General features: G+C 35.3%; 7 protein-coding genes and 1 pseudogene across 19 annotated transcripts; 2 read left to right on the top strand and 6 right to left on the bottom strand.

The window, feature by feature from the left end:
• The first annotated feature begins 3,051 nt into the window (after positions 1–3,051).
• LOC18035680 (protein SYM1) lies at positions 3,052–6,621 on the top strand. The gene is made up of 4 exons (XM_006422791.2): positions 3,052–3,573; positions 4,691–4,913; positions 5,983–6,107; positions 6,264–6,621. The coding sequence occupies exons 1-4, from the start codon at positions 3,196–3,198 to the stop codon at positions 6,351–6,353; spliced, it is 816 nt and encodes a 271-aa protein (XP_006422854.2). The 5' UTR covers positions 3,052–3,195; the 3' UTR covers positions 6,354–6,621.
• A 78-nt stretch (positions 6,622–6,699) lies between these two features.
• Positions 6,700–9,344, bottom strand: LOC18034754. Of its 3 annotated transcripts, XR_002904218.1 has the most exons (3): positions 9,254–9,344; positions 7,036–9,004; positions 6,700–6,940 (listed from the first exon to the last, which is right to left on the bottom strand). XR_002904218.1 is itself a non-coding variant. In XM_024178782.1 (2 exons), the coding sequence occupies exon 2, from the start codon at positions 8,868–8,870 to the stop codon at positions 7,788–7,790; it is 1,083 nt and encodes a 360-aa protein (XP_024034550.1). In that variant the 5' UTR covers positions 8,871–9,004; positions 9,254–9,344; the 3' UTR covers positions 6,700–7,787. The 3 variants fall into 3 exon arrangements, 2 of the variants coding, with proteins under 2 accessions (XP_024034550.1, XP_024034551.1); XM_024178782.1 differs by having other exon boundaries at positions 6,700–9,004; XM_024178783.1 differs by lacking the exon at positions 9,254–9,344 and adding an exon at positions 9,114–9,247 and having other exon boundaries at positions 6,700–9,004.
• A 1,136-nt stretch (positions 9,345–10,480) lies between these two features.
• Positions 10,481–11,749, bottom strand: LOC112096137 (annotated as a pseudogene).
• A 1,082-nt stretch (positions 11,750–12,831) lies between these two features.
• On the bottom strand, positions 12,832–13,842 carry LOC112096136 (probable carboxylesterase 5). Its single transcript, XM_024179060.1, has one exon. It carries the CDS (start codon positions 13,831–13,833, stop codon positions 12,832–12,834), a length of 1,002 nt encoding a protein of 333 aa, XP_024034828.1. The 5' UTR covers positions 13,834–13,842.
• A 415-nt stretch (positions 13,843–14,257) lies between these two features.
• Positions 14,258–16,971, bottom strand: LOC18035502 (probable polyamine transporter At3g19553). The gene is made up of 3 exons (XM_024179676.1): positions 16,619–16,971; positions 15,472–16,486; positions 14,258–15,024 (listed from the first exon to the last, which is right to left on the bottom strand). The coding sequence occupies exons 2-3, from the start codon at positions 16,443–16,445 to the stop codon at positions 14,481–14,483; spliced, it is 1,518 nt and encodes a 505-aa protein (XP_024035444.1). The 5' UTR covers positions 16,446–16,486; positions 16,619–16,971; the 3' UTR covers positions 14,258–14,480.
• Positions 16,972–18,782: 1,811 nt separating this feature from the next.
• On the bottom strand, positions 18,783–23,077 carry LOC18033873 (protein BCCIP homolog). 8 transcript variants are annotated; one of them, XM_024179625.1, is made up of 12 exons: positions 22,761–23,077; positions 22,539–22,612; positions 21,808–21,857; positions 21,668–21,726; positions 21,485–21,558; positions 21,084–21,308; positions 20,469–20,675; positions 20,295–20,360; positions 20,025–20,132; positions 19,794–19,850; positions 19,210–19,317; positions 18,783–19,116 (listed from the first exon to the last, which is right to left on the bottom strand). In XM_024179625.1, the coding sequence occupies exons 3-11, from the start codon at positions 21,825–21,827 to the stop codon at positions 19,219–19,221; spliced, it is 915 nt and encodes a 304-aa protein (XP_024035393.1). In that variant the 5' UTR covers positions 21,828–21,857; positions 22,539–22,612; positions 22,761–23,077; the 3' UTR covers positions 18,783–19,116; positions 19,210–19,218. The 8 variants fall into 8 exon arrangements, with proteins under 8 accessions (XP_024035393.1, XP_024035394.1, XP_006422851.1 ...); XM_024179626.1 differs by having other exon boundaries at positions 21,808–21,840; XM_006422788.2 differs by having other exon boundaries at positions 21,668–21,857.
• A 156-nt stretch (positions 23,078–23,233) lies between these two features.
• On the top strand, positions 23,234–25,673 carry LOC18033799 (FAD-linked sulfhydryl oxidase ERV1). Of its 3 annotated transcripts, none has more exons than XM_024179391.1 (6): positions 23,234–23,495; positions 24,090–24,164; positions 24,296–24,343; positions 24,583–24,647; positions 25,291–25,368; positions 25,528–25,673. In XM_024179391.1, the coding sequence occupies exons 1-6, from the start codon at positions 23,274–23,276 to the stop codon at positions 25,568–25,570; spliced, it is 531 nt and encodes a 176-aa protein (XP_024035159.1). In that variant the 5' UTR covers positions 23,234–23,273; the 3' UTR covers positions 25,571–25,673. The 3 variants fall into 3 exon arrangements, with proteins under 3 accessions (XP_024035159.1, XP_006422848.1, XP_024035160.1); XM_006422785.2 differs by having other exon boundaries at positions 25,493–25,673; XM_024179392.1 differs by having other exon boundaries at positions 25,473–25,586.
• Positions 25,674–26,003: 330 nt separating this feature from the next.
• On the bottom strand, positions 26,004–27,710 carry LOC18035648 (histone deacetylase 6). 2 transcript variants are annotated; one of them, XM_024179268.1, is made up of 5 exons: positions 27,405–27,710; positions 27,150–27,265; positions 26,918–27,060; positions 26,508–26,633; positions 26,004–26,376 (listed from the first exon to the last, which is right to left on the bottom strand). In XM_024179268.1, the coding sequence occupies exons 2-5, from the start codon at positions 27,174–27,176 to the stop codon at positions 26,223–26,225; spliced, it is 450 nt and encodes a 149-aa protein (XP_024035036.1). In that variant the 5' UTR covers positions 27,177–27,265; positions 27,405–27,710; the 3' UTR covers positions 26,004–26,222. The 2 variants fall into 2 exon arrangements, with proteins under 2 accessions (XP_024035036.1, XP_006422847.1); XM_006422784.2 differs by having other exon boundaries at positions 27,150–27,710.
• Between the last annotated feature and the right edge of the window lie 130 nt (positions 27,711–27,840).

The raw sequence follows: 27,840 nt of genomic DNA, 5'->3' as shown, positions 1-27,840 counted from the left end.
TTACAGTTAGACAATTATTGAGATTAATTTACATTAAATTTTAGGATAAAATTATAGTGTAACTTCAAAACCATACTGTAGTTGCACCATAGTTAGATTCTAAATTTTATATAACATTGTTTAGATTTTAATTTTTTTTAATATTTGAAGGGTGTTAATTTCACTCATATTTAAATAAAAAAAATATTTTTAATCAAATTAAAGGAAGAGAATTAAATTCTGACAATAAAAAAGGTTCGAATCACTATCTGTATAATTGTGAGGGAATGATTTTAGCTACTCAGCCGAGTGGTGTCTGAAAATATTGATTAATATGCATTTGGTTCAATTACAACCAAGAAAGGAAAATCATCAAAACTTTAATAACCCAATAATTTGCAAAAGGGTAATTTTTAAAAACCTCCCTTGAGGTTTGGGCTTATTGCAAGTAGATGGCGATAATTTGTTTATTTATAAAAAATCTCCTACCGTCAGTTAACTTTAATATTGACCGTTAGTTGACTGTGCAAAGACAATATTACCCTTAATAATGATTTGTAGACGGAAATAACTAAAAAAAATTAAAATTATTGACTATTTTACCTTCTTTAAATTATTGATATTTTCTTAAAGTTCCTACAAGAAAGATAAAATTAAAAAATTCTCTTTAAATTATTAATATTTTCTTAAAGTTTCTATAAAAAAGATAAAATTAAAAACTTGAAAATGAAATAGTTATAATCTTTACCTATGATATTGTAAATCTTTAGAATTGACAAGGATAAAATTGTCAAAAAATAAAATTTGTGCTTTTCGCGCCAATAATTTTAATTTTTTTTAGTTATTTCCGTCTACAAACTGTTGTTAAGGGTAATATTATCTTTGTACAGTTAACTAACGATCAATATTAAAATTAATTGATAGTAAAAAATTTTTTATAAATAAATAAATTTTCACCATCTATTTGCAACAAACCCAAACCTCAATAGAGGTTTTAAAAATTAGCCATTTGCAAAATGCATATGGTGAGGGATTCTCTTTTCAGAACCTTTCAGCTATCACAATCTTAAGATACAATCATCCTCCTTTTTGAAACTTGTGAAGCCAACTTTTAAGATTTGATAATGACAGGTCCTTTACTAAACTTCGTGCCTAACTGGAATTGGTTGAGTTGGTTTTATTTGGTTTTTTCAGGTGGTAATTTGTACAAATATGCCTAATTTTTGTTTCTAAAATTTCCGGTATCTGGAAAAAAAAATGTAAAACTCTCAAATTCGAATGATTAAACCAAAAAAAAAAACCTAAAATCTTTGTTTGAATTGATTGACACAATTCAATTTAATTAAAATCTTGTAAGAAATTATAAACGTGTATTATTTGTTATTTTATAATTAATTACTAATAAAGATTATTCAGTGTTACAAATTCAAAACAAAAATTGTCTGTCAGTCTCGCGAATCATGTGACAGAAGATTCTAGAAGCACCGGCCTACAGACAAGAAAAGCGTGGCTTAAATTATGGGGCACCGTTGTAAATAAATAAAACTATTGAACTCCCACCAAATACATAATTACTATAATTTGAGAGGGTATCTAGAGCAAAAGAACTTTTAACGAGAAGTCAAATTGAAACGTGGCACGTAGTGGATGGCAGACACGAACACGTGTCAAGAAATCGACTTCATGCCCAAACGAGTGGAGAGTATTCAAACTTCAATTTGGCGTCCGAAGGCTAGCACTTTTCAGAATATTGGGCATTGACATTGTAACGTGTATTCGCTGCAGTAAAGATTAAGGTATACTCGCCGCATGCAGCTAGCCACGTATAATTTCCGTACTACAAAATTAATTTCGTTGGAAAATTTCTTTATTCTCTTCATTTACCACTAGCAAAGTAGTGAAAGCAGCTATATGAATTAGTCTCAATTTTAAGTAAAGTCGAAATCTAAATAATATATTTATTTTTTATTTGAATATGAGATAATAAACATTAAGTTATTTTTTTAATTTGTAAAATTGAAATTCAATGCACTTACTTTTTTGTCCTCATAAAATATTAAAAAACATAAATTAGATGGTATTTTATCATAACATAAATTATTACACATAAATATATAACTTTTATATATTCTAAATTATAGCACGTTAGTTAATTTTATTATACTTCATGATGTATTATATGAAAATATACTTAAAAAATTAAAAATAAATAATGCTAATTTGAAGAATATAAAAAAAGTAAAAATAATAAGAATCTACTACTATATTACCAGAAAGTATGAAGAAGAATGATAATGCTAATTAATAAGTTCTATTTAGGTATTGATGAAAATAAATAAGGAAATAGGAATATTTTAGAGAATATATTTTAATAATATCATTCAGACTTTTATATATTAAGCAAAAAAAAAAACTTCAAAAATTAGTTTAATAGTTTAATAACTGAAAAATTTTACTAAATTAAAGCAAAAAAAACTTAAAGACTTAATTAAATCAATAAGTAAATAATAATAATAATAATAATAATATAAACACCCCCTAAGGTTATTATTGTATTAAAATTGAGTAATTGTAGCTTAAAAAACTGCAACACTAAATTTAATTGTTATGACTTGAAAATTAACTTGAGTAAATACTATAGTTATATGATGAAAAATATACAATATCTTTCGTTTATGATCAAGATTATTATTTATAATTCATATTTTTTGACATACTTTTAATTTTTATTTTAGAATTATAATTTTTTTTACCGTAATTATGGTTTAAAAGTTACAATATCTTAATATTAAATTATGCATACAATACCATTTTTCTTTGATGATGACCATTATTAAAGTAAGGAATAAAAAACTTAAAACTTTGATTTTCAAAGTTTATTAAAATTTATTCAAAAAAACTTTATTAAAATTTTAATTTTTCAGAGCTTAATTTGTTGCATTTGTGTGATGCGAAAAAAAAATGCAGAAGGGAAAATAAAAAGGTTGTAGAAGCGAGTATAATATGACTGGTACTCGAGGAAGTAGCATTAAAATTGACAGCAATGATCCCTATTTAAGGGGAAGCAAATATATAAGTCCAAGTACGCCACCGAAACAACACCCTGTCTCCGATTCTGTTTCGTCTAAATATTTTCCCCTAAAACCCCTCAAAACCCACCGGCAGACGAAAGCCGCCGGAAAGCAGAGAAAGAAAAGAAAGAGTGAAAATTATAAAATGAGAGGAGTGTTGAAGCGGAACGGCACCGTTTCACAGCTTTTGCAGAGCCACGGAGGCGTCAACAACAAGAAAATCACTGACGTATTCACCGATCCAGTTGCCAGTATCAACTCGAACCTTCTGAAAAACCAGACGCAGTCGAGAGAATACTTCAAGTTGGCTGATTTTCTCAGGAAATCAACGCGGGCATACAATGAAGTCTCTCCTTATTCCTCTCTGTTTTCCTCTGCATATGCAGCTTCGTCTGCCAGAACGGCGTCGTTTTCGGAGGTGGGTTTTGTTGGGTGGTATTTGGCAATGGTGAAGTCACGGCCTGTTCTTACCAAGAGTGCCACCTGCTCTCTTATTTATATTGCTGCTGATTTGTCATCGCAGGTAAACCTTTTAGCATTTTTTTTTTTGTTTGATTGTGGTATAAAGTTTGTGTTTTTGGACTCTGTTTGGTTTCTGTGAAACGGTGGAAAGAAGGAAGAAAATGGACTAAAGAAAATGGGCTAACTTTTAAATAAAGTTTTGAGCTTTTTGACAGCTGAAGTTTGAAACCCAACCCCCCCCCCCCCCCCCCTCTTCAGCTACCCAACAGAAAATTGTTGGTTGGCGGTTGAAAGTTTCCGTTTTGGCTTAATTTTGACGCCTAAGGAATTGTTTAATATTTATATTAATGAATAATGAAAATGCTGGCTGTGTTTCTTGGTGGCGTTTAGGTTTCTTCTGGACAGTGGGTATGTCTATGGTGGTTAACATAACATATGGATGCAAGTTGAAATTGATGGGTAGATATGTATGTGCTTCTTTGTCGAAACAAAATATTGTAGAAGAATTGAATTGTTTTTGTGCTCACTGCTGTGCTTTTGTTGTTATCAAGGGATAAGAAGAGATCAGTTGCGAGTATGATTGTATAATTTATCAAATTTGACCCTTGGTTTATATTCCTGGGGTGAGTTTAAATCAATCATGAACTATAAGCATGAACTTTGATGGCGTAAATGTCATCACACAGTGAAGAATGCCCTGATTTTGCTTTAAGAGAGTAGAAAACGCATTGAAATAAAGTCAATTTTCTCTACTTCGGTTGCTACATATGCAATTTCTGGAGAATAGAGATTATACACTCAACCTGCACTTTTATCCTCAATTTTTCCAGTGTTCTTTTCCTCCCTTTCCCTCAACGAAGTCGTGCCCTGAATTTGTTACGCTGCTGCTGTCATTATCTTTTTTCCTCATTCCACTCAACTAGGTTTCTACTCATTCAGACTATTTTCTGCTTATCATCTTGTAAAGACTTATATGCAGTATTACTGTTATCTTCACTATAGCTGTAATTTACAAATATACATTTACTGCTACATAAAAAGAGTAGGCATAATGCTATATACTGCAATTTTTACTTATGTGCATATGTGTCCATGTCTATATGCATCATGTTAATTTCTTGAAGGAGTGATTTATTTCTAATATCCTGGTGGGTACGCATATTTTTATTCTTCTTCAGACTATTGCATCTTCAGAATCTTATGATCTGGTGAGGACATTACGGATGGGTGGATATGGGATGTTAATTTTAGGTCCCACATTGCACTTTTGGTTCAATTTTGTGTCAAAATTGTTTCCGAAGCAAGATCTGGTTGCTACATTGAAGAAGATGGCAATGGGGCAGACAATTTATGGACCAATTATGACTGTTGTGTTCTTATCACTGAATGCAAGTTTACAAGGTAGACAAGATTTTTAATTTGTTACATAAATTGTAATATATCTATTGGATTTTATGGTTGCTTGTGGTATACTTGGTTTGATCCTCCCCTGATTTTATTATTTGTAAACTTATTGTACTGTTTGATTAGTGTTACTACTTTTTAGAACAATTTTGTGCGCAATAACTGCTTTGAATTTTGTTATTCCATTTAAATTTGAAGTCTTTTTATGAACTACCCGTACAGTGAGGTCAGAATCAACAACCTTTTTCTATAGACAAATTATTACACATATTTTAGAACTTCACATTGGTGCAATCTAAAGTTTGTCCTTGTACATGTCAATATTTATTCTTTTAGGGGACACAACGCTTAAAATGTGAATCGGTCATTTAAAGTGTGTTAATCTAATGGTTCAGAAGTTATTGTGAACTTAGTGACATCATGACATGGCACTAAGCTCTGGATATATGCTTAATATCCAACCACATGGTATTGGTGTAGTTGTGCCTTGCGTTTAGTTATACATCACAAGGTCTATGATGGCGCCCATCGTGGCAATTTGTCAGTGTTTATATTCATGTATGTAGATTAAGCAGAAATCCATGAAAGACATATATGTAAAATACTTACTTGTTCAGGCCATAATCGGTCCATAACTGCAGCTGTTGGAAAATAGGTGAAATTTAGTAGGAAAATTTGTGACTTAGCTTCAGTATTCTTAATCATTGTCCGTGTGATTGCTTCAACTTCTTACATTCAGTTGAAGAGCTTAATAAATCCCTCTTGTCTATCTGAATGACAAATTTATAAACTAATTAGAAAAAGGTTGAAACTTGAACCAGTGTTTTTGGGCATCATTTCATGCAAGACTGAAGCAAGTGATCAGTCATATTCTCTATCCTTCACAAGTTTTTATTGCATTTGGCATGTTTTCTTGAAGTTAATGCTTCTCTACTGGCCTATTGAGACATTAACATATCTTTGAATGATGACAGCCAAGTTGTTTACCAAGCAATATTGCAGCTGCTGTGTATGCTACTTTGAATTAGTGTATATGTAAGCCATTGGGTGCAATTGTTTTCCTCAGGTGAAAGTGGAGAAGAGATTGTTGCTCGATTAAAACGAGACTTGCTCCCTACCATGTTCAAGGGTGTCATGTACTGGCCTGTATGTGATTTTATCACATTCAGATTCATCCCTGTCCATTTGCAGGTATGTGATGAGGTCCTTCCTTGCCTTCTCTCACACATGTTCTTCTGTACTTTGTTATTTTCTTGAGCTGAGGTCAAGCTGTTGCCTGTTCTTATGATAGGGCGAAACTGGATTTCACTAACAAACACCTTTTTTTTATTGGTGTTCCTTTGACAGCCATTGGTGAGCAATTCATTTTCATATCTATGGACTATCTATCTGACGTATACGGCGAGTCTAGAAAAAGCTGTCACAACTGCAAGCTGATTGGTTCAGTGTTCCCTCTATCCATCTCACGTTCAAGCCCAAGATCTACCTTAGATACTCTCAGCTGATGGTTGACGCAGAACTGCTATGAACTTGATCCATTGCTCATGTAGACCAAGCAGCGCCCATTAATATTTTGTTCTTTTCTCTTAGTGGTATTATTTACTAGATAATGCAATTGGACAACATATCAGAGGTTGTAAAGTAGTGGGTTGATGACGTTATTTTAGTGGGCAATTTCCACAGTAAAAAACTGCTCTTGATCACACTGAAATTTTCTCCAGTTGATAAAACTGACAAAATAAAAACAATGGACTTCTAATAAAAGTCATATAGACTGAACGACAAGTTTAACTTGATGCAATTTTTACAAAGATCTGGAGTCTTTAAATTGGAATACTATTTGTGTGTCTTCCAGTTACAGATCATCTGATCAGAATTCGTGCCCCAGCTAAACTTTGATGCCGTGCACCTTCACTTTCAACTCGTAATCTGCAATCCTCTGAAACCAACCGTCTGATTTTTGATGAAATAATATATGAAGGCCTCACCAATACGCATGGTTCCCATGTTAAGGCATATATCAACTGCAACCAGAAAGTATGACTCATTTCTTTTCCAAGGATAAAAAGTATAGTTATCAATTGATTACTGCTAGTACAGCAAATAGAACAAAACTCACCCGCCTCTGAAGAACGTCAGGAATCTCAAGCACAATCATTGTGCGAAAAACTGAAGTTGATTGGTAGAACAGATTTATCCCCTGGACTTGTTATAGAGGAAAAAATGTCAGTGAAAGCATCGCATATACCTTCAACCATCTACTCAGCAAGCATATACTTAAGGTATTGTCAGAAATCAAGTCGCCCCACTTAATGGCATTCGTAATTCAAATTATCTTGAAGTGAGTTGGCATATGTTTTCATAACTCGATTATCTTGAATTGAGTTAGCAGATATTTATCATAACAAGAAACAAATTGTCAAACGAAGTCAAGTAGTCAATAAGAGAGAGTGGATCAAGATCAAGTTCAGAAGATGGTAGAGACTAATTGAATTCTGTAACTCGGAGCAGTCATATGAAAAAAATGCTTTCATTCATTCTTATGTCAGTACAATAGGGGAAAATTACAAAATCATATTCTCTTATTGGAGAATGCTTCAACCAGCAGAATACCAAGGTTTCTAAATGTATCTAGATTTTACAACTTAAACTATATAAACAATTCCCCTTCTCAACAATCATCAATTCTGAACTTTAAATGATACTTTGTCAACCAGATCTGAAATTCTGACGCATTGGCAACTTACTAACATTGACAATGCTTGCAAAACTGCAAGAGAGTGGAGCACAAAATTGAGGGTAAATAACTGATTCAGAGAGCTGAGCCATCAAACAAATGTCAAAATAATCTCATCAATTTCCAAGCTGTTCTTAGGAAAGGTTCCCTTCATCTTCAAAAGAACGCAAGCATATTTTCTCAAGCTGTATTGGCCAATCTTCTCCAAGTAGTTTCGGTTGCAACTCCATTGCGGTGCAAAAATCAGACATAGATGCATCAATGGATTTTTCTGATCTTCTCATGCATCTCATCCCATGCAAACCAGGTATGAGCTGACCAACTACTTGTTTTGATCGTTCATTTTGATACCTTGATTGAGCCAAACTCATGCAAGGCTCAAGCAACCTTTTCAAATATGCATCCAGCCCATTATTCAACAAATTAACACAGTCCATCGGGACACTAATACCCTCCATCCTCAACTTTTGCTCCAAACGAACTCTTAATGATCTAGTATCAGGTAACTCGCCACAGCTCTGACACGTCAATGGACGGTTGTCACTAAATATAGATGCACTAGAAAGAGATTTACGACCTCCGCCAGAATTAATGGAAATGCCGAGAGGAGCAGTAACCGGACTTCTGCTTTGAACACTTGGGCTTGCTGCTACCTGCTCCACCTCCTCTCCATCTTCCACGGATGCAACTTCAACAGGAGGTCTACTACCAAGTGAAAACAATTCAGTTGGACTTTGCAGCTCTTGTGCCTTGGAAACTGATTCCCCGCAGGTACTAACACTTTGAGGCTTACCAAGAGGCCCCAGTGGACTAGGGCGGTCCCTAAACTTTCGGTCCCGATTAACGAGCGACCTACCCTTCCGAGGTGATGGAGGAAATGCATCCCCATAAAGTGATTGAAGACTACCTCTCTGGTACCCATTTACTGTTTTAACACCAAGGCTACTCCCTACTTTCTTAATCCCCCTCGGCGGAGGAACTTTCGCTATACATGCATTCTTGATAATAGCCCTAATAAACTTGTTATGAAGTGGGAGATTTTCCCTGCCAATAGTCCTAATGCAAAATTTATCAAATTCAGTCTTACTAATCTTCGAACTAAACAATCTACCAAGATGTTCAAAGTATTTTTCTCCTCTTTGATGCCCAATCTTCTTTAAAATCAGAGCTTTTAGTTCTAAAGTGTCGATACGAGCAAAGCTTGAATTTGGCACCATTTTGTACAAACAGCAAACTGAAAATTTACAAATACCTAATACCCATCAAATCTTGAGTTTGCCTATGCTAAAAGCCTAACATACATCTCTTCTATTCAAAACCTAAAACCCTAGTCCCAAATCAACAAGAACATCTGCACATCGAAAAATAAATTATCAATAGAAACACCAAATTCACACATTCTTTAGCATACTTAGGGTAAAATCAAACAAAACCCCAAAAAACACAATTAGAGAAAGTACCCAAAACAGAAAGTTTACAAATTCGAGAAGCTGAAGGCACCATTTTCAAACTGATTGAAACCCTTTTGAGATATTTCTATGAGAAGCGTAACCTAGAAAGCGATTCAAGAATCAACAAAGATCGAGTAATAGGTACGTACCGAAGTGGGTCGTGGCCGATTATGAATTTTGCTACGACTTTTCTGATTTTTCTTTTTTTCTTTTTTTTTTTGTGCTGGGGGGGGGGGGGGTTTGTTATTTTATTTTTATTATTCTTATGATTTTTTATTTTTTTTTGGAGTGTTTGGGTTGGTGATCGAATCTGTGTCTGTTGTTTTACGTAATTTTGTGCTTAACGGAGACAGACGAAACAGAGATTATCTATAACACTTCTCTTCGGGACATTACATTCTTACAAACAAACACACGTGCGTTATTTATTTATTTATTTATTTTTCCCTTTTAATTTTCATGAAGAGGTTAGTTTCGAAGAACCCTCTTTACTCTTTCATAATATCCATTAGACCCCAATAGTTTGAAAATTATTCGTCACGTACTTTTCCTTGATTCGTGTCCTTGACTCCTTAGTTTCGACTACTAAATAAAATAAAAAAAATCAATCAATCATTACTGATCATTATAATAATAGATTTACTCTCATTCTCCCTTACAGTTTTCATTTTTCCCCTACTCGCACTAATTATTGTGATGTCCTATAGCAATTATATATACTCCACTAAACTAGCTTGATTAGCAAATATAGCTTTATTTAGATTATATTTCTTGGTTAGCATTTGTTAAAGATTATAACTCTGTTGTAGATTCGATGAGAAAGTAATGAGAACGTGATGAGAAAATCATACGGATGAATAAAAGTGTATATAAAATACGATAAAAAAAAAAAGAGCTGAAAAAATAACAAGAATGTGAGTGATGAGGATGTCATAAAAAAAAAATTCTTATTTCTATTATCTTTTCAATCAAAATTTTGAGGCATAAAAATTACATCTTTCTGATATGTAGTATAGCATTTGGATTCATTGATAGTATATTAAGAAAAATATAAGAATGTAATTAGAGTTTATTGGATAAGATATTATAAAAAAAATCAAATCAAATCATATATTCATATGAGATTAAAAAAAATAAAAATGCCCTGTATGTAAACAACACAACTCAGAGTTAAGGTGGGGCATAAGTAATATACAAATGTAGCTCTTCCGCAAATTAGATGGATGAGGTAGAAAATGAATATATATACTTTTTAGCAATCATATTGAAACAATGATAACTAAAATTATATTTGTCTACACAATATGCTTTGATGACATTTCACCCAAGATGTTTCTTTGGCTTATTACAAACCCTAACTAGCTAATTAACCCCCACTAGTGAATGACAATGAAAGAAACTGTTCTTTTGAGCACTTCCACGGCACTTTTAGTAGTGGCATTCGCTAAATAAAACCCATGATCCACTCCTTTAATCTCATAAACCTCAGCTTCACCTTTCCACCCGCTCTCCTCCAACTTCTCAGCGTAGTACCTTCCTCTATGCTTCAGTATATCCTTTGCGGGAAGAACAACCATCAACCTATTATTGCGGGAAGAACAACCATCAACCTATTACACCCCAGACTCCGTAGCTTTGAGTACTCAACCACCGGATTAATCAACGGATCATCGGTGCCACTTGTGTTCGGCCGAGCGCTGTCTCCCATCAAAAACACTTTGTCAAAATCAACATAACTGTTCAGCCAATATTCATTGCCTTTTCCCATTTGCATGGGAAGCAATCCATTTGAGTGCATGCTGTCCAAGAATCTTCATGAGCAGCTGGGACGGGATCCTCTGGCGCTCTTCGGAACTCAACTGAGATTGCAATAACCTTAGCTTTTGGAGGCCAAGGAGTTGAGGTGGTTATGGTAACCATGGGAGAAAGCGGTTGAGAAGATGAAGCCACCACCCTGGAAATAAACTAAAAGTGGAAGTTTCTTGCTGTTGTCTATGTTTGCGTTGTTTTTCGGAATGTAAACCCTAGCAGAGAGATTAAGCTGAGGTGAGCATACAATGTCTTTGGAATCAACATTTGTAATTGGATCAATTGATGGAGGTACAAAATCTTCAAGCATTAGCCTTTCAATTTGGCCATTTTTGTATAAAACAAAGAAGGGAGAGTTGTCAAAGACTATTTGGTCTGCTGGCTGCTGCCCGGCGGAAAACCCTAGCAAAGAAGAAGAGCACAAGAAATAATTTTAATGGTGCCATAATTTTTGTTCCTTTGTTCTAAAGGAGAAGTGGGCTTGTGTATTATATAATATAACATAGCAAGAGAAGGAATTGAATTTGAAACCCTAATTTGATCTCATCAACGAACTCTACTAAAAGTATATGGAAGGCTGAATGAAGCCTTTAAATTCACATTTTTTAGCCTCTATTTATAGTAAGCATTGAACAGCAACTTTTAATTTACAAACAATGTAGAAAATTAAATTTCAACAAATTTCAATACATAGTAAATTAAATTAAACCGTTCAGTCCCTATGTCTCAAGAACTATATCATGAAAACAATACAATGAAGCACATATACGTAACTTATTTGAGCATTGATTATGTCACTCATAATTGCAGAGAGAAAATAGAAATTTATTACGCATAATGCATTCTTCACTTCAGTATATAGAAAGTTAGAAATTTGCACTGCTGTATTACAATTACCCGATCGTGCATGATATCATGAATTGAAATAAATTGGTAGATTAATCCGAAGCTAAATGCAATAACAATATGTTCCATCATGGCCCTGAACACATTTGTTAAACACTCGTGCTGATTTTCACGAAGTGTAGTTTTTAGTAGGAGATAGATCCGGTGCTCATATATATAGCACATCACTTGCATGCATTGTGCCGTAGAAAAACTTGGAAGGGGTTAATATTGTTTGAATTAGCTTTTTGTTTCCCTATTTTTGGGGCCAAAATACTATTGATGGTGAGACAATTGATGCTTATTGGTCTTGCTTTAGATTTTACTAATTTGGAGTTGGCACGCACATTAGAATCTAGATCGGTTTAAATATATTTTATCAAGCAATAACGATAGGCTTTACATAGTTCATACATAATTGGGATATAAAAATTGTATCCTAATTAATGAGACAAAAAAATATGGCATTACTCGATCTACTAGGGTCACGTGGTAATTAGTTAATGATGTCTACCAATCTTTTAGGACATGTCATTTATTGTCAAGTACAAATTCTACTAATTAAATCGATTTAACCTTAAACATTAGATCATATAAGTCCAGCACATGCATCCATAATTCCACGCGTAGAGTCGTAGCCTACATTTAATAACTCTTTGAATATTATTTCGGTAGTACTTAGGAAGTTTTAGGTGGATATACAAATCTTACCATGTCATCTATACGTCTATGTAATAAAATTACATCACATATTGGTAATAAGAGAGAAATTCAATTATCATATGTCAGCTATACGTTTCTTAAGCGTCTCAGCCTTTTAATTGCATCTAGCGGTTGAAATCGAAAGTTCGGATCATAAGCATAATCCGGCTGACCGGATGGGAAAGCTACGGAGTAGAAACTTGTGGAAAAATTACATAAACTCTTTTTGACTAAATATGAGGTTAATCTCCTTCCCTGGTTATAAACAGTAACGGAGAGCAACCCTATATGTATATGTATACTGATATATATGCCTTAATAACAACCCTTCCTATGGATAATCCTTCCCATGGATGAAATCAACAGTTGTTTTGAGCATTCTAATGGCATGAAGACTACTGGGGTTAAGTAAATGAAACACATGAGTCTCCCCCATAATCTCTGAAACCTTTGCGTCACCTTTCCACCCACTCTCCTTCAACTTGGTCACGTAGTACAATCCTCTGCCTCTTAGCAGATCCAGTTGAGCAACAAAAACCAGCAACCTATTGCACCCCAGGCTTGATAGTTTTGGATCAGCCACCGGATTAATGATTGGATCATCCAACCCGCTTGTGTCCGGACGAGCAATTCGCCATAGCTCATCTATTATTGTTGTCCAATATTCTGGAACATATGGCTCCCCAGGAATAGGTGCTGAGCCCCAGAAGTATGGAAACAGTAAGCAAATACCATCAATATTTATCCCTTCAAGTTTCTCTTGGCCTTGTCTTATGCCCATGTGATGTGCTATGTTACCACCAGCACTGTCTCCTGACAAAATCACTTTCTGAAAATCAGCATAAGTCTTTAGCCATTCTTCAGGGCCTCTCCCATTTGCATGGGAAGCAACCCATTTGAGCGCCGTCCATGAATCTTCATGTGCTGCAGGGACAGGATCCTCCGGCGCCCTTCGGTAATCAACCGAGACTGCAATAATTTTTGCATGGGAGACTAAAGTGTTCATGTAAGCATGGTAGGTGAGGGAGAAGGCGTTTTCGAAGATAAAGGCTCCACCATGGAAATAAACTACTAGGGGAAGTTTTTGGTTTCTGTTTGTGTTGTTTGGGAAGTAAATCCTTGCAGAGAGGTTATGTTCTGATGAATATATGATGTCTTTGGAATCGACATGGGTTGTTGGATCAAGAGATGCAGGAATTATTTCTTCCCCCACTAACCGGTGTACATGGCCATCTTGGGAGATAATAAAGAAGGGAGAAAAATTATGAGCTGTTGGTGGGGTGGCTGCAGAAACAATAGCAAAGAAGAGGAGCAGGAAAAAAAATGGTGCCATTTACGTGTTCTAAAGAAGAAGCAGGGTTGATTGGGAGAGTGAGTAAAATGTTTTGCGATATATATAATTTGGATTAGGATCCTCTCTTTAACTTTTTCCTTTTCTTTTTTCATTCTTTTTTTCTTGTGTAATAACTATGAATGACTAAGATTAGGTCAACCAACTCTCCCCGCGCCCCCCCACCCCCCAATTTACAATCAAATCAAATTTTTGCATCCATATAATTTTGCAAGATAAGCAAAGCCACAATGTAATCGCAACTACTAAACAGAAAATAGTGGAGACGATTCGAATTTATTACACAAGATGTAGTAATGAAGATGTAATTCGTATATGCCATTTGAACTCATATAGTTATAACAAATTCAATTTGGTTAGCCTCCACATATAGAATGCAATGAAACAAACATATAAACTTTGGGGATGAAGTTTAGATAACCAACTATTGTAAGCCTACCAACACTTAACACAGAAATATCGAAGTATAGAATGGTAGAACACAAGCAAAGCACTAATGTATATTTCTTTAGATTTGTGATCCTGTGCAGACCAAGTTCAAATTAAATTATGTTCACTACATCACGGTGAAGGCTTCAGTATAATCATATGATTATTAATAAATTAAAAGAAGTATAAACAATGACAATCTACTCTGTTTTCAAGAGTTCTTCATTCTCAGATACACAGGCTTCCTGGTCTGGTTGGGTGGTAGATGACAGGTCTGAAAGAAGGCTGACCGAAGCCTCATCTACTCCTGGGTACATTTCTGACACAGCTGAATGGCTTTCTTGACGGGTATCAGAAGGCGATGTGGGTTGTTCTATATCGAATTGTGTCCATTTCCTATCCTTTGCATGAACTAGAACAGGATATAATAAGAACCCCACAATAATAACACCACCACTTACTATGAATGTCCTTAGAGAAGCGAGGCACATAACAAGAACAAGCAAAACTGCAGGCAGGAGGCAAAGCATTGTTACCCCAAATGTTTGCAAAGGAACTTTATAAGGTCTGTGAAGATCTGGCTTCTTTATTCTTAATTTTATAAAAGCGGCAAACTCAAGAAGCATTCCAATTGCGTACAAGAAATTAAGAAATTCCAGAATTTCTTGAAAACTCATCCATGACAGAAAAATTACTCCAGTAGCAGAACACAGAATGCTCAAAGTGGGGGTCCCATACTTTGATCTACATAAAGCATTCAAAGGCAACAGTCATGTTACTTCTCAAGACAATGAACCTTCTCATTGAAACAAAATTTACTGCCAATTCAGTGTAAATGATTCAGTTCCCACTTTCGAGGAAATTCTATGAAAGAAGAATTCTACTCAAACTTAATTCTGAGAGTCACCAATAGACCATTATACAAACATCTGAAATGAAAAAAAAAAAAAGAATCTAGTTGTTGAAGACAGTTCTTAAAAGAGCATGAAAAACATCATTTGTCTGCAAATTAAGCAGAAGATCAAACTCTCTTTTGATACTGAAATACGACTAATTATTCTATCGAAAAAAATTGACTAATTATGTTCATTGGTTGCCAAATGTAACCATTGTCTAATTTAAGAACAGGAAAATAAGCCATTTAACCATAAAGGAAGAAAGCAATAGAACCAGGAAAGCTTTAATAACTACCTTGAAGCAAATATTGCAGGGAGCATTCCCATCTCGCTCATCCCGAGGAGTTGAAAGGCATCACCACTCATTTCTGCTTCAAACAGTCCCAAATTAGACATTGCAGAAGCTGCCTGAATCCACCATTTGAGCCAAAACCCACCAATCAACATGCCGACTTCTGCAAAATATCCATCACTCCACTCACTAGACGGGGACGTCAAACCCCCCGTCCCTGCAAGAAGTGGAATTAAATATGAAGAAACCACCAAAACCACAGCTCCAAGAAGCGCCTTTGGGAATGTTTTACTTGGATTTTCAACTTCCCCTGCAAGAGTACTTGCCTTATCCCAATAGTTCAAATTCCAAAACATACTATTGAAGTATCCCCTCCAATCCACCTTCTTAAAGTCTACAACCAGCCATCTTCTAGGCTTTATGCGAGGGATTGAAAGTATGCCCATCACTACAAATGGGCAAAGCGAAAAAACTAGCAAGGAAACGGCTGAAAAACCAACAATGTGCAGACCTCTATAGTTCAAATATGTTAATGCACCTGTAATGCCTAAAAGAGCTGGAATTCTAGCAATTAATAGGTTAAAGATAGGCAACGAATGCTTCAAGTAATCCAAGAACAAAACTGGGTAAAGGGCATTGTCCAAAACTCCACTAAGCCATTTCCAAAATCCTTCTTGGAATCCCCAAAAGGGACCAAAAGCTGAAGATATCCAAATAACATAGCCTCCATTTTCAGGGAAACTTGTGGCAAGCTCAGCTGTGATTAGAGCTTCTGGTATGCTCCAAATTAAAGGGAAAATCAAGAAACCAAGCAAGGATAAAAGAGGGCCACCGCCTGCTTTTACTGAATCCTCAACACCAAAAGGACCCCCAGATACCTCATAAAATATCAAAGCAATAAGAGGCAATACAGTTAGCTTTGGACTTGTTTTTGCTGCTTTCTGTTGCACATCACTTGTCATTCCCTCTTCTCCCATCCACTGGGAGAATCAAGAGAAAGATTGAAACTTCACCAAAACTGAAGCAGTTTAAAATGATTTAAGTCAACTGGGCTGTCCTAAAAATCAGATTTTGATTGCCTATTCGACTATTTTCTTCACACCCACAAAGAAAACACTTGAAAAACTAGGAATTTGATTCAAGAAACTACCTGTTTTTGAAGAATCACTCAAAAGGGTCCTGCTTGAGTTTGATTTTGTACAACAAAAACGGATCTTTACGCTAACGAACTCATCATCATAAAGGGAATCTGATTCAATTATTGCAAAGTTGAATTTCAAAGGCATTACAAGTTACGACACTTATCTTTAGAGAGTGGGGAACCGTCAAAGCTGAAACAAATTGTTTATACAATATACTTTGAATTGGCTCTTGAGAGAAAAATATCAGCTGCTTGCATGAGGGTTTGTTGTGTACGCGCGATTTACACGCGTGGATATTGAATTTTCCTAAGGTATGGGCAGACAGAGACGCACGTTTCCGTGCTTTGGTCTTTAAATTTAATGATCAGTTGATACTTTTTTTTTTTTTTTTTTTGAAAGGATCAGTTAATACAAAGATACATAGGATAAAATATCCAACTTTTACAAAGTAAACACAGTTGGAATTCCAATCTGGAATTAAATTAATATTTGTATAAAGGGCAGAACTTACTAGGGAGTCTCCACCTTTTTCCATATCAATTTTTGTATCAGAAAATAATTTGGCCTTTTAGATTCTCAGAAGAAAGTTATTATAAATATTTAGTGACTCAATTTAAATATTAATTAGTGACTTTTTTAATTATATTAATTAGGGACTTGATTGAAAATTAACTTTCATCTTCACGGATACGGATATAGTTTATAAGCCGGCTTCTTCCCGCCATTTTTCTCTCAATCAAAATGGCCGAAAATCATCCATTGCAAGCACTCTTTGTGAACTTTCAAAAAGCGACAAATTGCATTCAAACCCATCTCTCAAATTTCATTGGCCACCACTCATCGTCATCATCGTCGCCACCCGCCAATGGGAAGCTTCCTTCCTCCTTCCATGAATAAACAAAACAAGCCATCATCATCAAACGCGGACCCCGCCGCTTATCAAATTCTCCTCAAGGTAAAGAATTACCCATTTGCCTATCTGTTCTTATAATTATATACAATCACTCCATTCGCATTATAATCGATTTTAGCTTCTGGGTTATTTTTGTCGTGGTGTTTTTGACAACAAGGAGTTGGTGCTATGGAACTGTTTGAGAGAAGTCCTGAACGGAGAATTGTCCTTGAATTTACATGAATTTTTTATGAAATTGATGCTCGCATTGATTGAGATTTCGTTGTATTTATTTCTTTCGTTATGTATAAAATAGCGTAGTGATACACATAGAAGAGGAACAAGCATGTAAGAAAAGACGGGCATCGTAGTGTTTCTTGCAAACCATTTGATTCTTCATCACTGTTCTTTGAATAAAATAGACTCGTAGGTACTGGGCCTGGTGACTGAACAGAAGGCATATTTGGTCGTCCTTTTATTGTGTTGATGACATAATGACATTCTTTTAGAAACAAAATATGGTAGAATTTTTCATAACTTTTATATTTAATACAATTTCATATACATTCTCCTATATATTATAAAAATTTAAAATTATCCTTATTAGTTAAGAAATAAAATCATTTTTCTTGAGGTTTTATGATTCATTTTCTGGTCAAGAGTCAAGACAACATAAATTTCGCTTGTTGCAGGTGCAAGTGCACCAAACCATGGCATCACGTGCCCGAAGGTCATCATTTTGGCACTATTATGAACGACCTTAGCTAACCTTTATCTACAAAGTTGACTCAAGGGAAAAGGAATTTTATTAGGAACTAACAAAAATGCCGAACATTAAAAGAACGTAGCTTTTATCCATTAGCTTCCCACTATGACATGTAACCATCCTATTAACCTATCCTGTGTAGGACTTACGACTATAATTGGAGAGGCCTACCCAACGCCATAAAAATGCAGAGGGATCATGGGATAACATAGTTAGGCTCCGTTTGGTACAGCTTATTAAATAAAGCTTATAACAGTAGAGCTTATAGCAGTAGAGTTTATATCAATAGAGCTTTTGGACAAAAAGTCATTGGGTATTTGGTAGTCAATAAAAAAAGCACTTTTGAACCATTAAACTGTGTGATATTTTTTATATTATATATTTTTAGAAAAGCTCTATAGCCTCTACTCCCAAAAGCTCAAATTTTGGGCTTTTACTAGTAGAGGTAAATTAGCTTATTTAAGCTAAAAAAACTCTATTAAAAAAATAACCAAATACCATAAAAAAATTTTAAAAGTGCTTATACGATTAAATAAGCACTTATGGCTCTTAAATAAGCCATACCAAACAGGCACTTAGACTGCAACTACACGTCATAAAGTCCAACTCTAAAATCCTAAGCCTAATGTGCCTACTTGTCACAGCAAATTCATCACCAAGTATATACCTAACATATTTCAATTGCTATAAATTGTCAGCAAAAAGTAGTTTCATTGTTGCCGTGGCTTCAAAATTGGTACCTACTGAAACAGATAGCTTTCCTAGCGTCTCCAGGGGAAAACAAATGGAAGAACCAGGAGTTCAAAGTTGCTAGCCAGACCCCGCCAGTATCTGGCGACTAAAAATACCTGCAAATAAGAAAAAGTCAGCAGGTTCTAAAGCTGTTGCAGAGGCCTTAGGAGGAGAAAAGTCAAAGCTGTTAAACAAAAGAAATGATGAACCTGTGGATCTCAAGATTCAACAACTAAATACTGCAACTGCTGGCGGAATGTTGAAATTTTGGCTGCCTCTACAGCCATGACTAACCCCATTAAACGATAATCTTTTAGCTGCAAAATTAATTCAAACATATTATAATGTTACGTTATAAAAGACATCAACACCAAGAATAAAAAGTTAGTTAAAAACACATCATGCCATTCTATATAGAAATAGCAAAGTGAAGTGAAGGTGTACCAATGGGGATAAGAGTATAGTAAAATCAGTAAAGAGGGTTTTAGGGAGGGGGTGCGAAGGTGCTTGATGATGTGAGGCACAACTTTTCACAGTTTAAAAGGTCAAAGACGCTGCCAAATGGTATTTCTTAGAGCAGTGGAATGTCGGGATTGATTTTGAGCACCAAAGGCAGAGATAGATGGTGTTCTGTTTTGTTAAAGACTTTGGTTTAGGCCTTGCTGAACAGAGCCATTGCAAACAAGAAGCATGTTAAAAAAGAAAGAGGAATAGTGGTTGATGTTTGACAGTAAAATTCAAATGAGAGGAAACGGCCCTAAAACCAAAAGAAGCAAACAACAATATTACTTGCCTCCTGAGTTTCAACCTGCTGGGCGTGCATGGGAAAACTAAAGGACCACAAGCTAAGCTGAAAAGCATCAGAAAGTGCAATCAATAATATTTGTAGTAAAATAAGTAAGGTAGAAAGCATAAGTAGGTGTGAAGATTTAGTAAAAGAAACATTAATCGTTTGGGGAAAAATCGTAAAAATAAAATAAAATCAGGTGATACAAAGAATATTACATGGGTAAAGAAGCAATACCTTGTGAAAAATTTCATCTTCTGGCTTGACGTACACTATTCCATCACCACTGTCACTACCTGACCTCCTTATCAGGTTTCTGTTATTTTTCTGGTTTGCATTCTTGTGCTTTAGTTTTGCATCCGAAGAAGCAAGTTACATACACAAACATACACAGAGAGGGAAAGAACGAGAAAGATATAGGAAAGAACTATTGAAGCCAATCATCAATAGAAAGAAATTGATAATCAAAATATAAGGAGCAGTGCTAAGGTGCCAAGACAGGAAAACCTTGTAAATTTTACTGACTAGTAGATAACACTTGAAGCAGAAGGAATTCCTGAGCTCTGCTGTCGGCTTCAAAAAGTGAAACAAGAAATGTAAATTTGGTCAAGAAACTCGTTTTCAGCATGTAAAGAGAGATATCAAACAAGCTCACCATCCATGCTGTAATAGTCATCTAACCTCATCTTCCGTAGCCCATGAGACTTCATCAAAGAGCGCATCATGAAGAGGTGGCAAAAGCTGAGGAAAATTGACCACACGCTGGGAGACCAATAGACCCACATCATGTGCTTGTTCTCCCATAAGCAATCCCAAGTCCTTTATGACATCCTTCTCTTGGCATACTTTAAGAAGAAACTCCTTAAGCTCCTCGATACATTTATGATCCTGAGAAGAATAAACCTGTGGCTCTTTATCTAGTACAAATGATAACACATACAAAGATTAGCTCACAAGAGCTACTGGCAACAAACCACCGGTTACGGATCGCAAGGAAGATTACTTATTTGCACTAGAGAGAGGAAAAACAACCAAAATACGGAAGGAAAGAATGAGATGGCTAAATATGTAATTACCTCGTTGACAGGATAAAAGAAAGATCAATTTAAAATGGGATGAGGTTTCCCCATCCACATATGTTGCTCAAATGCAGACAGTGTTGATATGAAATGCACATTAATGATGATGGTACATTTATTAACCCTCATTTCTTATTAGAGATTGCAAGATATTCAGGATATGATTTTGGCCATCAGAAATATATAGAAAAAAGAATCAGGAGCACAAGTTGCTTGCCTTATATCTTCCCAAATTAAGAGCAGTAACGATAGAGAAAGGTGTATCGTCATCATCACCCTCCATTTTGACAACAGTACCTACAGTGGTCTGTGCTAAGATCAAGTCTACAAAACCACTCAAATCCCACTGTGTATCATCAAGGTAAGTTTGTAGTAAAATCTTCACTCCATGGAAGTCATCTGGTTTCGGATCAAAGAAGACAAAATCTGCCTGAACAACTCCCTTCAGTAAACAGACCAAGCTCATATACGTTACAACAAAAAATGATATCATATGGAACCAAAATCAAAAGTCATCACTTGATAATAATTTCAGTAAAGGAAAAGAAAATAAATAGTTGCTTACTTCAGACTTGATAATAATTTCAGTAAAGGAAAAGAAAATAAATAGCTGCTTACTTCAGAACCTTCTTCTTCAGAAGACCCAGACAGATCACTCTTCCCTTCCAGAGTGTGTTTAGGAATTCCTTTATCTAGAGAGTGCTCAAAGCAGTGAGTTTATTTACTAACATGCCTAGGATTTCAAGAACACAACAACTGCTTTTCAATTAAAAAAGAATGAGATCAGTTAGATGATCATACCTTTGGAGCTAAGTGGAAATCCTTTCTGGTCTTTCGATTTATATGTTCGACGTTTATCCCTGTGAATAGAGGCAATTTGAGCTACTGAACGAGCAAAGGGAGAGAATGTTAATGGCTGAGGATTCAACATTCTTTTATACCTTGTTGGCCCTCGAGGCATCTTGTTATGTTACCTGTTCCAACCAGAGAACTTTGCGAGATATAAATGTCATTGTAAGAAAAGTGTGATGTGAAAAACTAAATAGAAAGACAAACAGGGAATTTCAAAATAAAATTAAAAGTACTATTTCATTTCACCATTCTCATAATCAAAGTTGATCGGGAGATAACTAAAATATAAGAACACAAAATTTAAAAATGAATAATTGAATATGATACTAGCATTTTTAAGAAGCAAGCAATTAAGAACTCTGCAAAAACAAAAACATTAAATCTGATTTCACCATTAACTGATGATTATTACTGTATCAGGTTTAAAACCAACTAGTACTAAGTTATTAGCATCCAGCATTACTGCATTAGACCCTTTTCTCCTCTACTTCCAAGGCCTATCTTTTAAATCACATAACAGCTCTTCAAACAATCCCATTTTCGTGTCTACTTTATTTGAGCTTTTAGACACATCAAGAGAAATAACGAAAATTGCATTCCAATAAATGAAAAATGCACACACATGAGAAAAATAACTAGAAAAATAAAAAGACCCAGACAATCAAACAACTCAATAAGATTAATAAATGAGCATTTTTCATCTATGAAATGTGGCTGATACTGCAACAATATGGCTGTATGGGTGAAATTAATAAGAGAAGCAACAACAAACTTCAGCTGCCAACAAACGAATATAGGTATTTATGAATGATAATCTCACCTTTATTAGGCTCAAATCATGGCTGCAGCTTCTGCTTCAGTGAGCTCTCCATGGCTGCAGTCTCTGCTTCGGTGCTATGCAACCGAGAATGAAACCAGAAGGAGGAGAATGAAAACACACAAAATGTCAAAATGACTCAAATCAATGAAACCAGAAGCAATTTGAAATAAATAAACATGCAAATTGAAAAAAAGAAAAAAAAAACATAGAAAAAGCAAAAACCTTCAGGGCAGGAGCAACTGACTGGCGCGGCTGTGTGTTGGTGAGTGACCACGAACTGTGGCGAAGTGCTGTTAGTGACGACGAACGGTGGCGGCTGAAGGGCTGTTAGGGTTTTTAGTTTTCTTTTGGGAATGAGGATTGACTTGATTAAGGGGAATCGGGCATTAGAATTTTCGTTGGAAAACAAAAGCTAGGAAAGACAGAGTGAACACAGTTGGAATTCCAATCTGGAATTAAATTAATATTTGTTTAAAGGGAAGAACTACGGAGTCTCGACCTTTTTCCATATCAATTTTTGTATCAGAAATTAATTTTGCCTTCTGGATTCTCAGAAGAAAGTTATATTCTAAATATTTAGTGACTCAATTTAAATATTAATTAGTGACTTTTTTTTTTTACAAAAATGATATTAATTAGTGACTTGATTAAAAATTAACTTTCATTATTACAATATTACGGATACGGATATAGTTTATAAGCCGGCTTCTTCCCGCCATTTTTCTCTAAATCAAAATGGCTGAAAATCATCCATTGCAAGCCCTCTTTGTGAACTTTCAAAAAGTGACAAATTGCATTCAAACCCATCTCTCAAATTTCATTGACCGCCGCTCATCGTCGTCATCATCGCAACCCGCCAATGGGAAGCCTCTCCTCTTCCTTTCTCCTTCCATCAATAAACAAAACAACCCATCATCATCAAACGCGGACTCCGCCGCCCATCAAATTCTCCTCAAGGTGAAGAATTACCCAGTTGCCTATCTGTTCTTATAATTATATACAATCGCTGCCTTCGCATTATAATTGATCTTAGCTTCTTGCTTTTTTTAAAAAAAAAAAATTTGGCTTTTTTCACACCACAGTGTTGATGCTATGTAACTGTTTGAGATAAGTCCTGACTGGAGAATTATCCTTGAATTTACATGATTTTTTTATGAAATTGATGCTGCCTTGAATGAGATTTCATTGTATTTCTTTCTTTCGTTACATATAATATAGTGTGGCGATAGACAAAGAACAGTAACAAGAATAAAAGAAAAGAAGGGCATTCGTAGTGTTTCTTGCCATTTAGTTCTTCATCGCTGTTCTTTTGAATAAAATAGACTTGAAGGTAGTGGGCATATTTGGTCGTCATTTTATTATGTTGATGACGTGGTGACATTCTTTTAGAAACATTCTTTAGAAACAAAATGCAGTAGAATTTTTAATCTCAGCTTGTGCTAAATTGCAAATACTTTTAGGGACTTGTATTGGCTTGGTGTGTCCAATACTCTCATGGGTCATTTTGGAAACTTATAACATGCTTGAGTAAACTGTTATTGCTATTTTCAGGAAACTTCTGCACCTGTGACTAAAGACGAGCTTGGAAGAGCCACTTGGACATTTCTTCACACTCTTGCTGCTCAGGTCATCTAATAACCGGTGCTTTTGTTTCTTTCTGTTGGTTCTCCTCTTCCTGCTTTGTTTATATTTCTTTTTTTGGTTTTACATTTCTCTAGTAGTTTCGGCTACTTGAATCTTGATTATTTTGTTCTCAGTATCCAGAAAATCCAACAAGGCAACAAAAGAAAGATGTAAAAGAACTGGTACGATGCTGTCTGACTCTCTTATACTGAAATGTCATTCACAAGTACGCCTATTTTAGTTGAACACAGATCCGTAAAATTTCCTTTCTGTACGTCTTAATTACCCAGAATTTATCCAGCTTATGTGGTTTTGGTTTGTAGACTTGACACTAATTGTTAACCTGAAACTGGAATTTATAGTAGAATAAACTCATTTACCTTATTGGCTACTAACCTTAAGAATCTTATTTGACTTGCAGATGGCGATATTATCTCGGATGTATCCTTGCAAAGAATGTGCAGATCACTTTAAAGAAGTCTTGAGGTACACTATATTTCTTCTCCTGCTCCCTCTATCTGGTGGTGGGCTTTCCTTTCTGTAAATGCTGGTCCATTTTCTTCCTAGTGCAATAATGGAAGTGTTTTGCTGACTGATGGTAGATGACATATACTGTTATTCCTATTCCTCACCTTAATTAAGGGCTTAGCTCAAGCTGTTTACTTAAATTATAAACCGACTCAAACTTTGTGTACATTCTATTAACTCAGTGCAATTTAGTTCAAGATACAAAGAAAAATTGTTCGTATAGCTGTAAATGTCAGTAATAGTTGTTTAACTAAAGCACCACCACTACTGCAAGTTGATTATTTCTTAGGAAAAAATTGAGGAAAGATAGCAAGGAAGAGTACTTGATTTGACATGAGACTAACCTAATCTTCTACCTCTCAAAAAAAAAAAAAAAAAAAAAACAAATCTCAAGTACTTCAACTGAAAAATTTTCATAATATCCAGTTACATAGTTACGCTGATCTTATCATCATTACACTGTTACATGGCTATATGCTTAAAAATGCTGGAAGAAAGTGAAACTTTATTGTTCTTTGTCCATAAGGCTGCCAAATAACCGTCTGTACTGAATACAATGTATGCCTTTACTGATAGATGTATTCTTATTAATGTTTGACAGAGCAAATCCTGTGCAAGCTGGATCTCATGATGAGTTCTCTCAGTGGCTATGTCATGTGCATAATGTGGTTAATAGAAGGTAACATTAATTTTCCCTTTTCTTTGCTGAGGAAGTTGTGGTTCTCTTGTTTAGGGTCTATAGCACACAATATATTTTAACTGAATCACTTGATTATGGTTTAACAATTTGGTTATTTAAACAGCCTTGGCAAATTGGTGTTCCCCTGTGAACGAGTAGATGCAAGGTGGGGCAAGCTGGAGTGCGAGCAACGTGCATGTGATCTACAAGGAACTCCAGATTTAGGCGAGTAGATATGTTGAAGTGGCCAAGTGCCAAATGCATAAAAATCTGGAATCCAAAACTAATTGCTAGTAATTTTTTTTTATTATTGGTAAATGAATCGAAGAAATACAATTTATTTATTGTCAATGAAATTTAAAGAGGTGATGTTATATCCCATTGATTGTGTGGGGTATTATTCTCTAAGAAACAATTGGTAAGGCATTTTCTGTGTCAATTTGAATTATCAGTTTTACAAGACCTCTTACGGAGGTTTTGTAGTGAAAATATTTAAGATAAGTTGAACGAAAGCCAGAATGTATTTTGCTTAGCATTTGACTGGGAACTAGATCTAGGGCAATTGTTTAGGATAATTTATCAAATCAATCATAAGTAGTTGAATTTTCATTGTTAAAAAAAAAAGACTAGAAATTCACTTCACACATAAACCGTCATTGAAAATCAAATCAAGTAACAATGAAATGCTTCTCAGTTCTCATTTTGCATTACAATTAGGAGATCCAATACCGAAATCACCACATTTAACTAAAACCAAAATCATCCCCAAACTAACTTACATCATCAAAGATTAGAGAAGAACAAAAACCTGTAATCAAAGATATCATGTAACTGTCTAAACATGTACCCTCAGTCTACTGATCTTCAACCTTTGGATGCTCTCCTATATGAAAAGGAGGGGCCTCACCAAATTTCAGAATGTAAGCAGTCTCATAAACGGGTCGCAGTTGCAGAATCACTTCAGCATTTAAATATGCATCGCAGGTGAAACACCAAACCGACAGGTCACTGCTTAGCCAAACACAAGGTGTTTACAAATCACAATATATAAAAGTTAAGAACACCCTTTCAATTTAAAAAATAGTCAATGAGACATACACATGAGAAAATAACACAATGATCAAAGTTCATAGTCATACCTATAGCTTAATGCCACAGAATGGTTTGTTTCCCGGAAATGCTGAAGCATGTGCTTGTTCACAAAACGGCTGCAAAGCACTTCCTTGCAACACAAACATAGCCAGTTTTCACTCGGGTTTTGGCACCTTCATACATGCAAATCACTCCATAGGTTACGTGAGCATCTTCATTGTGTTACTCATTGCTTGTGTTGTAAAATAAATAGCTTACATGCGACAACCAATAGTTATGACACATTAATTGGGACTCAAGATTTGACAATAAATATATCAAGTTTCTATTTCCTCCCCCCCCCCCCCCTTTTTATATTATAATTATATGATATATGATGAATTTCTCCAATTTCTATGAAATGAAATCAAGCAAAAATGAATTATTTAAATTGATGTGTTTAGAGTGTTTGGCTAACCTGTTGCAAGGTGTATCGGGAGTTGGTATGTGAGCGAGATCAGACGACAAGGAAGTAGCGAGGTGATCACAAGAGGTCAGAGGTTCTACCCAACCCGATTCCGCTCCGAACATCATCTCATCCTCCTCTACGGGTCCGTTTTCCTGAGACAAACGATTTCAGACCCAAAAAAAAAAAAAAAAAAAATTCGAAAACGGTGACGTTTTGATCATTGGCAATGAGAATTCCTTACCGGCAGTGTTGAGGAAGAGGTCGCCATAACGAGTCGACCGAGATTTTCAAGTTTGAGGATTTGGCAAGGCTTTTAGAGAGTCACGACTGTTCAGCTGCCTTCTACCGGGTGGAGTTCTGCATCGTGCAATTTAATTTTTCATTTTTTCAAAAGTTGTGAATAAAAAATCATAATTTTCCAGCTGGCTTTATGTAATTAGACAAAAATATTTTTACGAGAGCATGATTAATTTGGGATCCGATAATAGTATCATACATGTCCAACAATTTAGGTCAGGTCCCGCCCAAGCCCAAATTACAATTAAAATCCATGTCAGTAAGCTTATGCGGAGGCATGCGTAAAACGCACCGGCTACAGAAATCCAGGGTTTAAAATTGCGTAGTATAAATACACGCTTTTCTTCGTTCGTTAATCGTTATAATTCCTCAGCAGATTCTAGGGTTTTATCCAAGCTTAAGCGAACCGGCTTTTGTCTTTTGCTAAAGAAGAAGAAAACAATCAATCATGGGTCACTCCAACGTTTGGAACTCTCACCCCAGGACTTATGGGCCCGGTTCTCGCGCTTGGTAAGTCGAAAGTTTTTAACTTCTAATTTTACTGTTTTTGATTGCTGATTTAATATTGGATAATGAGAAATTGGAATGATTTTATACCCCTGATTATGTTGATATCCCAGAATAATTGAAGATTC

Source organism: Citrus clementina, unplaced genomic scaffold, assembly GCF_000493195.1.
Source record: "Citrus clementina cultivar Clemenules unplaced genomic scaffold, Citrus_clementina_v1.0 scaffold_8, whole genome shotgun sequence".
In the NCBI taxonomy this organism is placed as follows: domain Eukaryota; kingdom Viridiplantae; phylum Streptophyta; class Magnoliopsida; order Sapindales; family Rutaceae; genus Citrus; species Citrus x clementina.
This window is presented reverse-complemented; position numbering and strand designations above follow the sequence as displayed.

What these genes read in the sequence shown, in the direction of transcription:
- LOC112096136 (XM_024179060.1), bottom strand. Translation starts at nt 13,833, where the DNA reads ATGGCACCATTTTTTTTCCTGCTCCTCTTCTTTGCTATTGTTTCTGCA.
- LOC18034754 (XM_024178782.1), bottom strand. Translation starts at nt 8,870, where the DNA reads ATGGTGCCAAATTCAAGCTTTGCTCGTATCGACACTTTAGAACTAAAA.
- LOC18035648 (XM_006422784.2), bottom strand. Translation starts at nt 27,176, where the DNA reads ATGGCGACCTCTTCCTCAACACTGCCG. An exon ending in CCTCTTCCTCAACACTGCCG is followed by an intron (nt 27,061 to 27,149) that starts GTAAGGAATTCT and finishes CGTTTGTCTCAG; the next exon opens with GAAAACGGACCCGTAGAGGA. An exon ending in CCCGATACACCTTGCAACAG is followed by an intron (nt 26,634 to 26,917) that starts GTTAGCCAAACA and finishes GCATGTATGAAG; the next exon opens with GTGCCAAAACCCGAGTGAAA.
- LOC18035502 (XM_024179676.1), bottom strand. Translation starts at nt 16,445, where the DNA reads ATGGGAGAAGAGGGAATGACAAGTGATGTGCAACAGAAAGCAGCAAAA. An exon ending in CCTGCAATATTTGCTTCAAG is followed by an intron (nt 15,025 to 15,471) that starts GTAGTTATTAAA and finishes TGCTTTATGTAG; the next exon opens with ATCAAAGTATGGGACCCCCA.
- LOC18033799 (XM_006422785.2), top strand. Translation starts at nt 23,274, where the DNA reads ATGGCTGAAAATCATCCATTGCAAGCCCTCTTTGTGAACTTTCAAAAA. An exon ending in CCCATCAAATTCTCCTCAAG is followed by an intron (nt 23,496 to 24,089) that starts GTGAAGAATTAC and finishes TGCTATTTTCAG; the next exon opens with GAAACTTCTGCACCTGTGAC. An exon ending in CATAATGTGGTTAATAGAAG is followed by an intron (nt 25,369 to 25,492) that starts GTAACATTAATT and finishes TTATTTAAACAG; the next exon opens with CCTTGGCAAATTGGTGTTCC.
- LOC18033873 (XM_006422788.2), bottom strand. Translation starts at nt 21,827, where the DNA reads ATGCCTCGAGGGCCAACAAGGTATAAAAGAATGTTGAATCCTCAGCCA. An exon ending in CTGAAGAAGAAGGTTCTGAA is followed by an intron (nt 21,309 to 21,484) that starts GTAAGCAGCTAT and finishes TGTTTACTGAAG; the next exon opens with GGAGTTGTTCAGGCAGATTT. An exon ending in AGCAGGTTGAAACTCAGGAG is followed by an intron (nt 19,318 to 19,793) that starts GCAAGTAATATT and finishes TTAATTTTGCAG; the next exon opens with CTAAAAGATTATCGTTTAAT.
- LOC18035680 (XM_006422791.2), top strand. Translation starts at nt 3,196, where the DNA reads ATGAGAGGAGTGTTGAAGCGGAACGGCACCGTTTCACAGCTTTTGCAG. An exon ending in ACTGAATGCAAGTTTACAAG is followed by an intron (nt 4,914 to 5,982) that starts GTAGACAAGATT and finishes TGTTTTCCTCAG; the next exon opens with GTGAAAGTGGAGAAGAGATT. An exon ending in TCATCCCTGTCCATTTGCAG is followed by an intron (nt 6,108 to 6,263) that starts GTATGTGATGAG and finishes TTCCTTTGACAG; the next exon opens with CCATTGGTGAGCAATTCATT.